Here is a 14012-nt window from a genome sequence, read left to right as displayed (position 1 = left end):
AGGCGCCACCCCTCCCCGCCCGCATGGTCTCTAAGGGCGCAGAATCCTGCAAGCTCTCACTTCACTCTGTCCCAGGTTTCATCACTCGGTCAAGTCTGAGGAGCACTCCTCAGGGACTGACTAGAGTGGCTGGTTAGTAAAACAACGTTAAACGCTCACATAAATGGGGAATTTGACGGGGAACATCGAGAAAGGCACTGGTTTGTGGAAACAAGTTCTCTGCTATTGGAGGACAGGCATTCGCTTCTTAAATGGAGCACTCCTGCTCCCAGCGGGTCCGCGGGTCCAGCACCCCCTCACCCCATCCATCTGAGCGGCGGTGCTCGCAGGCTCCCCCCGAATCACAGTGGCTACAACTACAGACGCATCGGGGCTGCAAAACAGCACGCGGGGGTGCAGACTGGGGCAGCCGCTGTGCAAAACAGTGTGGAGCTTCCTCCAAAAATTACAGACGGCCCTGCCACTTGACCCAGTGATCCCACTGCTGGGATCCCGAAACACACATCAGAATGCATAGGTGCACCCCATGTCCACAGCAGTGCAATGCACAATAGCTGAGGACTGGAAACAGCCCAAGTGCCCATCAGTAGACAGTGGATAAAAAGCTGTGGTACCTCTATACCATGGAACACTACGCAACAGTAAAAAGAAGGACCTCTTACCCTTTGAGACAGCATGGAGGGAACTGGAGAGTATTACGCTAACTAAGTGAAATAAGCCAGTCAGAGAAAGACAAGTATCACATGATCTCACTCATATGTGGATCTAATGAACAAAATAAACTGATGAACAAAATAGGACCAGAGGCCTGGCTGCATGAAACAGACCGACAGATCTCGGATGGGGGTGAGGGGGACGGGAACCGGAAGAAACTAACCAGAGAACATACATGTACCGATGTGTCAGGATGGCCGAGTGGTCTAAGGCGCCAGACTCCAAGAACACACATGCACATGCACAGCCCACGGACACAGACAACAGTGTGGGGAAGGCGGGGACTGGGTGAAGGGGAGCACTGGGGAGTGAGGGACGTCTGTAACGGGCCAACATTAACCATAGCCAAGAGGCTTCTGAGGTGGATGGCGAAGGGCCCTGAGGAGGAGGAGGAGCGTCCGGGCTCACAGCACGTCCCCACCAACCGCAGGACGCGGGGACCCCGAGGCCGCGGTTCTTCCGCCCATTCCCAGACAGTGCATACCACACAGAACACAGAGCAGTGGGCACAGAGGTGTTTTCTGTTCAGCCAGTTATCTAAGAAAAGTACAAGTGAAAAATGCCACTCTTCTCGCTACACTTTTGGGGAAAATACTTCTTTAAAAACACTATTTGTGCTACTTGTAATGGGTTTACTGCTACAATGAAAAGTGCCACTTTTCAAGTCTAACGTGAACGTTAAGAGCCACCAGCCACAAAGGCGAGCTCTCCAGGACCCACTGGCCTGCCAGCGTGTGGACCGCGGCCTCGGGCATGGGGCGCAGGCCAAGCCCGCCCGCTCCTGGCTGCTGCATGGACGCAGGTGCGCACGCTCCCGGAAGGCCCGCTGCAGCCCATCACAGTGTGTTTCCATCACATTTGTGGGCATGAATACCCTCTATCAGCTTTCACTGGTGATTTTAAAAACCAGCACGACAGGAGTCACTCACTAACGTCACACATGGACGTGGGGGCTGAGACCACTGAGCCATCGCTTGCCAGATCCCCTCACGGGGCTTCACCGAGTGCACGAGCCACTCTGCAGTCGCTGCGCTGCGCCAGCTTCTAGAGGTGTGTCAGGGTCACACGAAAGCCCACTCGTGCAGCCGCGCCCACGCTCCTACCTCCTTCCTCAGCCTCTCGGATTTGCGGACCTCCTGCCGCATGGAGTCGACCTTCTGCATGGCGGCCTCCACCTCCTCCTCCTTGTCGCGGAGCTGCCGGGACACCTTTTGCTTCTGAGCGCGCAGCTCGGCCACGCGCTCGCTGAGCTCCGAGAACTCCTGCAGGGCCAGCTTCCGCTGCTGGTGGGCATCTTTCAGCTCTTTGGCCTGTGACTTCAAGCGCTCGGACGCTTCGACCAGTTGCTGCACAGAAAGAATGACGCTGCTGTCGCAGAGATGTGAAGGCGAGGAGCTCAGGGACAGCGCGGTCCGAGGCTCGCCCGCCAGGCAGTCCCTCTGCCCCAGCTCGGCTGTGCGCAGCCTGGAGGTGCACCTGAGCTCGGGCTCAGGCCCCATCCCGACAGACCCTCTCGGCCCGGGCAACACCGCCCACACCTGCATGGCGGCCGCCTCTGTGCCGCCCACACAAGCACAGAGGTGGACGGGGCATGAACTCTGGTGAATGTTAAGTGCCAGAGTGCCCACCATTCAGACAGTAGAACCGGAAAGGACACGTTACACATGGGGAGGCTTAAGACTCTGGTCAAAGTAAAGAACTGTGAACAGTGCCGGGCAGCTGGCCCTTTCCTGGAGGCTGAGGGGGGAGGCTCGTGTCTCTCTGGCTGCACTGACCTCACCTCCCTGCAGCTGGTCCCTGGGCACCCGCTGGCCCGAGGCTGGAAGGAGTGGGGCCCGAACAGGTTGGGGGTAGCTCCTGCGCGGGGAAGGGAGCGCCCACACCAGGCCCCGTGGGCTCAGAGCGGCTTTTTGACACGGGGAGCGGCAGGGCACCCCAGCGCACACCAGACCACGCACTGCAGGTGCCGTGACACCATGTGAGCCACCGTCAGCCTGGGTTTGAAACCCCCACATCTTAGAGAACAGACCCCAAGTGCAGGCCCACTGACCTGAGGGTCTAAATGAGCCTTTTTAGAAAACTCAACCCCGAGTGAACACAGCGACGTGTCCTCCTGGAAAGTCACACTGATAGCGGCATTTGGGGAACACCCGAATGTCACAGGGCCTCCTCTGCAGACGGTGGTGACCAAGCATCCCCCTGGAAGCAGGGCAGCCGCAGGGCTATCGTCCGGGGGGCTGCCCCAGGCTGTGCCATGCAGAGCCCGGTCCCCCAGGCTGTGCCACGCGGAGCCTGGTCCCCTCCGCACGGCGCCGCCACTACCTTGTGGAAGTCCTCCTTCTCCTGCCGTGCGGCGCGGTACTGCTTCTCCAGGCCTTTCAGCCGGAGCGCGGGGCCTTCCTGCTCCGAGCGAAGCGCCACTGTGTCCTCCAGGTGTCGCTCGAGCTTGTTCGAGTCTGAGCAAAGGAGAGAACAAACCGTGTTCCCTCCCCCGCGAAAGCTCCTCTCTGATTCCGGCCTGAACACGCGTGACCCGCCCGCTCTCGGGCAGAGGCCTCCGGGCTTCCCCACGCACACAGAGCCCCGCAGCCACCTGTGCACCCTCGGCCTCCTCCTCGCTGCCCTGTGCAGCCGGCAGGGGAGCCCCGGGGCCAACACCTTTGCTGAGAGCAGGCTCCACGGAGCCTTTGCGGGTGGGGACGCGGGTTCCAGACAGAACCGGGGAGAAGCTGCCAACCTTGGGGCTGCCTGGCGATGCGTCAGTGGCAGCGCCAACCCGTCAGGTCAGGGGTTAAGACTTAGAAGTGACGAGTCTTTAGGGAACCGATAACCCAGGAACCAGGGCAGCAGATGCAGCACCAGGACACTGGCGAGCAGGCTTGCTGCAGTGGGGAGGCCCGGCGGTCTCAGAGCCGAGGAGCCAGGGCAGGGAGGCCACGGGCTCCGAGTGCGGGGTGAACAGCAGGAACTGACCGCCGGAGCTCTGAAAGCATCAGCGCTCGGCACCTGGGGAAGAGCTTTAAATAAACTGACAAAATGTGGAGCTCTGACCGGCTGCTAACGCCGAGGCTCGCCCTGCTTCTGCACCGCGAGGAAAGGCTCTGAAGTTTCCTCTGCAGAGACCACTCGGCCCGGTGTAACACGTACCTGCTATTTTATTCTTCAGGCGCTCGATCTCCTCGGTCAGCTTTTTCACCTCTTTATCTCGGGCCACACCGCCCAGGCCCCGAGCCGAGCTGTGGAGGGACTGCACGGTCTGCGTAGACTCTGGGGGGGCCGGGGGGGGAACACAGGTGTGAGCGCGGCCCTGGTGTGAGCCCCTGTAGCCACAGGAGCCGGCCCTCACCTTGCAGCTTCCTGCTCAGCTCCAGTTTCTCTTGCTCCAGCCTCCGGATCCTCCGCTCATAGGCCTCGGCCTGCAGGCTGCTCTCCAGGTCCCGCTGCACGCCCTCGTCCTTGGTTAAGGTGCTGGACTGCATCATGCTCTTCAGAGAGCCTCGGTCGGAAAAGCAGCTGCAACAAGACACAGGCCTCACCACTGGGCTCCAGAGGCCTCATCAGCATTCAAAGGCTCCCTGGGGGGAAGGCAGCACAGGCACCTGTGAAAAGGCTCTACTGTTCATGGAGCCAGAGTCAGACAAGAGTCCTCCTGACGCAGGAACTGGGTGACAATGGCCCCAGGACCCGCCCTCAGAGCCAGGCAGGGACTCGTCTCTGCAAATCAGTGAAGCGCAATTTCTAAGCCATGGCTCACACGGAAGGCGAGTGCAGAGCTGGGCTGTGCAGAGGTGTCACTGGGCGGCACCGGAGGACAGCGGCGCGGCCAGAGCAGCACGAGCCATCAAGGCAACGGGTTCTCAACCTGTGGGTCGTGACCCCTTTGGCGGTCGAACGACCCTTTCACAGGGGTCGCCTAAGACCATCCTGCGTATCAGATATTTACATGATAATTCATAACAGTAGCAACATTACAGTTATGAAGTAGCAACGAAAATAATGTTATGGTTGGGTTACAACATGAGGAACTGTATTTAAAGGGCCAGAAGGCTGAGAACCACTGCGTCAAGGGCTTCCTGTCTCTGCCACCAACTAGGGACAGTTCCTTCAGCCCCTGGGGCCCGAACCCTGTGCGACCTGAGGGTTCCTTCCATCCCAGAGGCAGACAGCACCACTGGACAGCAGCTGGCGCAGACGAAGACAGGAGGTGCTCTCACACAGAGCTCCCTTCCACCTCCTGCCATTAGTGTGACGGTGAGTCCTACACTGAGTGCAGCAGGCACCGGCATGGATGTCAACAGAAGGGCCAAGCAGGGTTTCTCAAAGTGGCCTGGGGGCGCCGTGTGTCCGGGATGCCGTGCGTCCCGGGGGCATGCGTGTCCCGGAGGCATGTGTGTCCTGGGCGTGTGTACACGTCCCGGGGGTGTGTGTCCTGGGGGAGTGTGCACCCCAGGGGGGTGTATGTACCAAGGGGGTGTGTGTTCTGGAGGAGTGTGCACCCCGGGGTGGGTGTGCATGGGGTGGGGGGTATGTTCAGAAGGGGGATGTGTCCTGGGGAATGTGCATGGGATAGGGGGTGTATGTCCTGGGGGTGTGTGTGTCCTGAGGAAGTGTGCACCCCAGAGGTGTGTGAATGGGGTAGGGGGTGTGTGTCCCCGGAGTGTGTGTGTCCTGGGGGAGTGTGCATCCCGGGGTCCAACCCGCCAAACTACAGCCTCCGAGCCTGAGGCCATGGGCTTGACTGGCACCTGAAGAGCTGGGGCACCTGGCAGGTGGCGAGCCCTGCACCTTGGACAGACAAGAAAGCAACATGCCCCCTCCTGGGCTACCTGTGAGAGCGGAGGCAGCAGCCGCTCTGGCGCTGAGCTGCTGTTCAGGCACTGCGAGCGCCGCACCAGTGAGCAGCCTCTCCTGAGCGCCCATGTCAGCTCAGGCCCCAGCCCCTGGGAACCACCAGGAGCCGCGCCGTGAGCTCCCTTCAGACCCCGTGGCAGCGGCACCTGATGCCGTGGCCCTAACCCTCTCTGCTTGCCCCAGTGTCCTTTTCAGAGGGAGGGAGACGACTTTCGAGAGGCCCGTTCGAGACAGACACCCACAGAAACACACACAGTGGCACTGGGGCAGGGCTGGAGGCCCACGTGGGCGTGGCTCTCGCTCTGCAGGGAGTGCGCTCCAGCCCCGCTAATGGAAGCTGGGCTCCGGGCGGTCCCTGAAAGGCCAGAGTGTCCTAATGAAAGACGGCTCTGGGCCGAGCGTGTGGCTGCCACCGAGGCGCCGCTGGACCGCATGGCACCAGTGCTGTGGCCTCCAGGGCAGGTCAGCAGTTGGCGGCCTGGGGCCACCCCGCCTCAGGCACCAAGAAGATGCTAAGTCACCTCCTTCCAGACTCTTCCGAAGAGTCTGACCTGCTGTGCCAGCTCATGCAGTGACCAGGGGCGCATTTTTAAAGGACAGAGCCCCCCCACGCCTCCCCTAAGGGGGCACCCGGCGCCCCGACACACACACTGCACAGAGCAGAGCCTCACATTGGGGACAGCAGAGCCACACGTACCTTTCCGTGGTGAACGTGAAACCGATGAACGGCAAGTGCAGCCCAGAGAAACCCGTGTGAGAGCCAGGAGGCAGCATCTCCTGCACGAGAGCACGTATGGCGCCATGAGCGCGCGCATGGCACAGTGATGGCGCGCTTGGCACAGTGAGCGTGTGCTCACTGGGAAGGGGAGCACACAGGTGCAGTGGGGGGAGCTTGCGGCCTGCCCAGGGTGACTGCTGGGGCCCCCTGCACGGCTGGCCACTGGCAGGGCCATTTCTCACTCCTGGCTCGTCTGATGTACCACACAGTTAGGAGCGTCAACACACTCCTTTTGATGGTGAAAAGGCACAGGCCAAACTCGGACCAGGCCAGTCACTGCCACTTTTTAAAGCCACGGCATCGCATCTTGCTCAACGTGATCCTGAGCAGAGGGGACAGGGCCACCCAGGGACTTGGGCAGAGGCTGCAGTTCTTGGCCTGAATCCGGCCGGAGGTAGAGTGGAGGTCTGACCCAAAGGCAGACTATCTTCAGCCTGACAATGTTTCTTTATTCAAAATAAAACCGTGGCGACGACTTATCCGGGAGCTGTGGTGCGAGCTCAGCAGGGCCGGTGCCTCTCGCCGTCTCCTAGCTGTGCTCTGAGGCAGCACTGACTGGTAAACTGAGGAGCATCCCAACTCGCCCTTTCCTTGGTTGGACTGCTACTGTCCCCAAACCGGGCACAGTGCGGACAGAGAGTAAAAGGCTGGGCTTGACGAGACCAAACCAACTGCAGCGTGTGAGCAGAACCCGGCCTGTCGACCAGCTCAGACCCCGGAGGGTCCCAGGGCAGGATCCGACCTGGAAGTCAGCCTGTGGCCGAGTGCTGCTGAGAAGCAGACGCCATGGCCACGTGCCCGGGTCAGGGGCGGTGGAGGGGGGGAGCCAGAGGCTGCAGGTTTAGGCTGGAAGAGGTGGGGGGCCTCGGGGGACCTCTAATATGACAATGGAGGCTACCTGCTTTGAAAAGGTACAAACTGCCATAAAAACCAGGGTAAGAGTTTCTGATGAATGCTAAGACAAACAGCTATTTAATTCGCTTCCACTCCAACTGTAATCCATTATTTTAAAAAGGGACAATAAGGCCCAAGCTAGAAGGCGCTGTCCTTGAGACTCCTGACTAATCTTTCAAAAACCAGCGTAGCTGCACAACTTCTGTCTGGACACAAGCCCTGCAAGCTGCCCACCTGTGGACCGCGAGCCCTCTCCTGTGGACTTGCGAGCCCACTCCCCTATGGACCTGCGAGCCCCGCCCCGTGGACCTGGGAGCCCTCTCCCCTGTGGACCTGCGAGCCCCGCCCCCGTGGACCTGCGAGCCCCGCCCCGAGCAAGCAGACGCTGCACATGCCCGGCAGACCCACACTCACGATGTTCCTCAGCACATCGTCGTCCACGTCGAAGTTGGACGTGTCAGAAGGACTGCTCACGTCGGGAATGTAAGGTGCTTCCAGGTTCCGTATGTTTTCCCAGTTCAGCCCTTGGAAGAAGGGGTGCTTTTTGAAGTCCTCAATCCCATTCTGGCCCAGCCGGCGCTCCCTGCTGCAGATCAGCCTCTGCATGAGGTCCTTCGCCTCCTCAGACACATCTGTGACGTGGGATGGGAACTGGAACCGCTCCTGGGTGGGGTAAGTGGGTGCATGATAAGGGCGCTCGGGGGCACGGCAGAGCACGCATCTAGTCAACAAACTCAGCGCAGACGGCCGCTAACAACAATGAGCTCAGGGGAGCGAGAGCATGGCCGTGCCGGCTTTATCGGGGCATGGTGCCAACACCCTCCTGGGAATTGGAACAGCGGTGAATGTTCACACACGTGTGGGGGGACAGTGGCAGGCCTGCCAGAGGGCACCGGGCCACCCCTGCATGCCAGCCACCATGGCCGTGAAAAGGGACAACAGCCAGTCCCCGGGCTGCTGTGAGGACCACACAGCTGGAGGCACACAGAGCCCGCACGGCTCTGAGCCCACGCTGAGAAGCGGGTGGTGGCTGTCACCACCTACTGTGTGCATGGCATCGTCTGAAGGTTTTATAGTGAGTATAACCTAAGTTACAAGTGAAAAATGTATTTCTACTTTGAAAAAAGTGTTCGTTAAAAGGACCCCTTGCTTTGAATCATTAGAAGACCATTCCCCACATGAGTGTTCACATGCTCCCTACAGACCAGCCCCCGGGAGCTGTTTCGGGAATGTGTCATCACGTGTGTGTGTGAGCATGTGGGTGAATAAGAGCGCAGAGGGTGAGATGGGCATTAGAAAGAAATATTTGACTAAAAAATATAAAGAAAAGTAACAGATGACAAAAACATTAGTTGGAAAAGAAAATAAAAACAAGCAAACGAAGGAAACCGAGAGAAGGCAGCGGCTGGGAGAGGGAAAAGGATCCAGGGAGGAGCAAAGGGGTGGAGAAGGGACTAGAGACTCCTCCGATGAGATGTGACTGACAACTGGTTCTGGGAAACGGACTGGATCTGTGCTGATCTGCGTGGCGAACCCAGACCCCGGTCAGGCCGCCTGGGTCCTCCCCGCTGGCGTCCCGGGGACACAGCACGGCCACCATGCGCCACATCGTGTGCTGCAGGGATTCTGACCTGATGAACACCATCCTCGCCCCGAGAACGCAGACCATCCTTGAAGCCCCGCCTGCACCTGGTGTGTTGCAGCCTGAGCCAAGTCCACCGCTACCCTCTCCTGAATCTCCCCGCTCCCGCCCGCCCCCTCCCCAACGACCCCACAGCTTCCACACCAAGCGCCCCCGCGGCTGCGCTGGGCCTCAGCACGGACAGGGGATGCGGAAGGGCACACTTACCTCGTGGTTCATGATCTTTCCGTAGGTCTCCACAAGCGACTCCGCGTAGAAGGGCGTTTCCCCATAAAGCATTTCGTACATGCAGACGCCCAGCGACCACCAGTCGCACTCGGGGCCGTACTTGCCCATGCCGTCCTCCATGGCCTGCAGAATCTCCGGCGAGATATAGTCCGGTGTGCCCACGGCCACAGACGACCGCACCTGGGGAGAGGGTGTGCTCAAGGGAACCTGGGACGTCGCCCGGGTCAAGTTTCTCACTCAGAAACACATGAGTTTCAAAATTCAAGCAAATGGGTGCTCCCCTGCCACATGCAGAGCAAGCCCCAGGGGCTCCTGCTCGCCAGTCTCAATGCCCAAACCTCCATAGCCCCACGGCGTCGCAGCCCAAGGGGGCACCCCTCCCCACGGGCTCTGTTGCCGCTCACTGTGGTCGGGACCAGGTGCGCCCACGTACAGAGCCCCGGGCGCTGGTGAAACAGGCTCCAGGCAGCAGCAGTTCTAACCTGCTGTGGGGGGTCAGGCTGCCCATCACAGCCTGCCCTTCAGTCTCCCAGCGGCTAAGGCCCCAGAAAGGGCAGGACAGTCCCTGGGAGAGCGAGGCCTGACGTCCGAGGAAGGCCGGTCCGGAAGAGAGAGGACAGCAGCCCAGAGCCAGCTAGTGGGAATGAGGAGGCGCTGGCTCTGCCCCGGGCCAGGCCCTGCCCCACCTGTGGCTTCAGGAGCCGCCACGGACAGCTGGCCGATGGGGTCAGGTGGCGCTCGGGGCATGTCCACACTGATGGAGTGCAGTGTGGTGGGGAAGGAAATCCACGCGCCATCCAGACAGCACCGCTCTCTCCCTCCCCTCCCTTCTCCGAGAGGCATGTCAATCACACGTTACCCGGGAGGACGGGAACAGACACATACCGTCCCGTCATCGTTCATCTTCAGACACGACCCGAAGTCGGCCAGGCGGATGTGCCCATTGGCGTCCAGGAGGACGTTGTCGGGTTTGATGTCCCTGTTGGTGAGACAAAGACACACCTGACACCCCACACGCACTCGGAAGGTCCACGCCCCCCGGCGGCGGGCGAGCTGGGGCCGCCTGGGCGAGTCTCTCCTGCGGGGACTGGCCAGGCGAGGCGGCAGCAGGCACACCTCTCACCCTGCACATCAGGTCCCGGCACAGCCCACCGGTGGGGGCCGCGAAGGAACAGGAAGAACAGAAACAGGTGAGGGACAGAGTGGCACACGGAGGGGTCAGGTGGCCCCCCACTGCAGGCTCACAAACCACCAGGACCCCCAAACTGTACTTATAGAGGTCGGAGCGCGGGGTGACCTGCCTGGGTACAGAGCAGCCAGTTGCCTCTCTAACCAGCGCTCGCACCTGCTGTCCGTGTACCTGCCATCGCTGACAGAATAAGCTTCTATGACCCGGAGCATGGAAAGGGAACAGAAACTTTGAAAGCAAAGGAGGGGCCTGCCCAGTGGGCCCAGTGGTTAGTGTCCGCCCTCAAACTGAAGGGTCAGGGTTTGATCCCTGGTCCCAGTCAGGGCGTGTGCGGGAGGCAACCAATTGATGTGTCTCTCTACAAATCCCTGGGGAAAATACCCTCAGGTGAGGATTAACAAAAACAAAAGCAGTCCTGGCTGGTGCAGCTCAGGGGATAGAGCATTGGCCTGCGAACCGAAGGCTCCCAGGTTCGATTCTCGGTCAGGGCACATGCCTGGGCTGTGGGCTCAATCCCAGGTAGGGGCGTGCAGGAGGCAGCCGATCCATGATTCTCTCTCATCATTGATGTTTCTCTCTCTCTCTCCCTCTCCCTTCCTCTCTGAGACCAATAAAAACATATTAAAATATACAAAGTAAATAAATAAAAGCAAAGGAGGGTGTTGAGCACAGGAGCACAGCACGCCAGCAGCACTAAGAGCCAGAAGGGGCGCCATATGCCGGCCTCTGCGGGGGCAGTGAGCTGGCTGTCCTCCGTGACGGACAAACGGCCACATCGTCACAAACAAGCCCCTACAGCCCTCCACCTCTCCCACCCCCGCGTCCCTCTGTGAGGGTTTGCGGGGCGCTCGAGGCCAAGGGCCCTGTGGGGTCGGCATGAAAGTGAAGTGGAGCTGAGAGAGAGGAGACACGGGGTGGGGACCCCACAGGAGCTCTGGGGTGCAGGGGAGGGGGGCCAGGTCAGCTGAGGACAGGTGGCTGCCTGACATCAGCTCTCCCGTCAGTGACACCGGGACCTCTGGTGCCAGCACCGGGCTGAATACCTGGACGGGGTCAAGGCCTCAGGGACCCCGAAGGGGGATCACCTCAAGGGCTGTGGCCTCCATGACCGGGAGGGGTTACCTGTGCACGTAGTGGAGCTGGTGGATGGAGTCGATGGCCAGCACCATCTCCCCGATGTAGAACCGCGCCATGTCCTCCGGGAGCTTGTCTTCAAACTTACTGAGCAGGGTCAGGAGGTCACCACCCACGTAGTAATCCATGACCAAGTACTGCGATCGGGAAGGAGACAGAATACGGCGTCCAGTCAGCACTGCGCCTGACGAGCAAAGGCCTAACTTCACCGCAGAAGCCGCGACCCCAGAGTGATGGACAGGATCCAGGACCCGCCCTCAGCACAGGCACCGCCGATCACAACCCCATGGCCACCTAAGCCGTGCTCCCAGCAGGGAATGAGCTCCTGCAGATGCTCCACGGACCCACGGGAAGTGACTGGGGGCTCTAGGAGGGGGCACTCTCGAGAGCCAGCGGCCCCACGGGAGCACCACGATGGGCCACAGTTCTAGGGTTCAGATCAACCCCCGGTCCTCAAGTCACAGAAAGAGCACACTTGGGCCAGAGGAAAGGGGAACCAGCTAGATCACAGAAAATGAGCAGCTCTTATGAGAAAAGACAGCAGTAACACGAACAAACTAAAAGCTAGTTCATGGGGGTTCACCCTGTGAAAGAAGCAGAAAATCGATTGCTTGAGTAGAAATCAGAGCTACTGGGCATGTGCCTGCCTGGCCCAGACAAGCCAGACCCACTCAGAGCTCACCTCCTGCACTGGGAAGGCTGGGGTGAGGGGCTCCCCATGGGGCACCCCACCCGCCAGAGACCCCAGACGCCAGAGCCGGGGTGGCTGCCGAGCCTCTGAACTGCGGGAGGGGCTGCCGGTCCGGCCCCCAGGACCCCTTCCTCGACGCTGGCTTCCTTATAAGAGACGGACGCTCTGGTCCGAGCAGTGAACTCGCCAACAGGGAGGAGACACGCTGCCTGGAGAACAGCCACTGGCTATTCGCTGAGAACCTGAGCACAGCTGCATTCCGGGCAGCGGCGCCAGGCCCAGGGCTCATGCCCACTCCCTGCCACCTCCCCGGGCCTCACAGGGACCAGCACGATCCGTCCACAGTGAGGAGCACGGCCAGTCATCAGCAGAGTGACGGAGCGGGAACCCACCACCTCAACCCGACGCTGCAGGGTCTCAGCCCGCCGCCCGCAGGCTCCGCAGGACCCGCTCGCCCACAGATGCTCTACCACAGCCCTCATCTGTCTCGGAACTCAGCTCTCGAGACTCCGTGCACTGCCACCTCCTCTGAGAAGCCTTCCTAGACCCTCCCGCCCCTCCCCAAGGGCAGCCTCAGCCAGGCCTCCCGCTGGCCTCTCGGCACTGGGGCCTGTCCCTGCCAGTAACAGCGAGGTGTGAGGGCAGAAGCCTGATGAATCGTGTTGTCTCCCCAACCCCTGGCTCAATTCCTGCCACAAAGACGACTCCGGAAGGGGGTTCGCATGCTCATTCTCTCCATAACGCTCATTCTCTCCATAACGAGCTTGCTGGCACCCCTCCAGGCAACAGGAACCCCCCCATGGAGCTGGCATTGAGCGGAGGGACCAGCCCAGGACGCGGCAGAGCATGGCGGGCACTGCTGCACGCGACCCATCGGGCAGGTGTGAGGCCTGAGGGACGGGCAGAAGCCCATTCCAGACAGAGGGACGCGTGCAAAGAGGCGAAGAGAAGGCGGCCATTGCAGAAACGGGCAACGGGGGCCGGGGCCGGGCCTGGCGAGTGAGGAGGGATAAGCTGGCCCCGGCGCACAGGGGCTGCCATCTGACTTGTGCGGAGAGCTTCCTCTGGCTGCCCCGTGAGGAGCGGCCGGGGAGGAAGGGCAGGAAGGGAGGAGCAGGACTGGACCGGGGCTAGGAAGCCGTGATGTGGTCCAGGCAGGAGGCGAGGGTGACGGGCTGGGCAGGGGTGGACAGAATGGAGACATGGGCCGACACCGGAGGAAGAGACCACAGCACCTGCTGATGGAGGCACGTGGGTGAGGGGAGAGCAAGGCATGAGCAGCCGGGGTCTGTGGGCCCTAAAGGAAGCAGCAGGGTGCCCTGCAGCGTGGCTTGGGGTGAGCGGCAACCAGGAACCAGGTCACCAGCTCGATTCCCCGTCAGGGCACACGCCTGGGCTGCGGGCTCCATCCCCAGTAGGGTGTGTGCAGGAGGCAGCCGATCCATGATTCTCTTTCACAGATGCTTCTGCCCCTCTCTCCCCCGCTCTCCTAGCGCTCTAAAAATAACAATAATACAAACATATTAAAAAAAGGAAGCAAGCCCTAACCGGTTTGGCTCAGTGGATAGAGCGTTAGCCTGCGGACTGAAGGGTCCCAGGTTCAATTCCTTGAAGGACACAGGCCTGGGTTGTGGATTCAATCCCCGGTAGGGGTGGCCGCGGGCGCCTGGGCTCAGGCCAGAGGGAAAGGGGCTGCCAGGGCGCAGGAGCCGCAGGCAGACACTCGTTTCCCAAGAACGAGACCCGTTATTCCCTGTCCCGCGACACAGGCTCTGAGGGAAGCCATCAGGCCACACCCGCGCAGCTTCTGCTGGAGCAGGTTTAGTCTTCATGAGACGCCGACAGCAATTACATGAAGCAGCTGCAGGGGCCCAGGCACCTCGCAGCAGCC

The 14012-nt window shown here is 60.7% G+C and overlaps 1 protein-coding gene across 1 annotated transcript in view; it reads right to left on the bottom strand.

Annotated features, from left to right (window-relative positions):
* Positions 1-14012, bottom strand: part of CDC42BPB (CDC42 binding protein kinase beta) — a 54807-nt gene that overhangs the window by 26397 nt on the left and 14398 nt on the right. The window contains exons 5-13 of the mRNA XM_015562796.1: positions 11419-11567; positions 9993-10086; positions 9087-9287; positions 7652-7900; positions 6263-6342; positions 4061-4227; positions 3862-3981; positions 3037-3170; positions 1780-2060 (exon numbers count right to left, since the gene is read on the bottom strand). Coding sequence (XP_015418282.1) covers positions 1780-2060; positions 3037-3170; positions 3862-3981; positions 4061-4227; positions 6263-6342; positions 7652-7900; positions 9087-9287; positions 9993-10086; positions 11419-11567 — 1475 coding nt within the window. The remainder of the gene's footprint in view (positions 1-1779; positions 2061-3036; positions 3171-3861; positions 3982-4060; positions 4228-6262; positions 6343-7651; positions 7901-9086; positions 9288-9992; positions 10087-11418; positions 11568-14012) is intronic.

This window comes from Myotis davidii, unplaced genomic scaffold (genome assembly GCF_000327345.1).
Source record: "Myotis davidii unplaced genomic scaffold, ASM32734v1 scaffold2798, whole genome shotgun sequence".
In the NCBI taxonomy this organism is placed as follows: domain Eukaryota; kingdom Metazoa; phylum Chordata; class Mammalia; order Chiroptera; family Vespertilionidae; genus Myotis; species Myotis davidii.
This window is presented reverse-complemented; position numbering and strand designations above follow the sequence as displayed.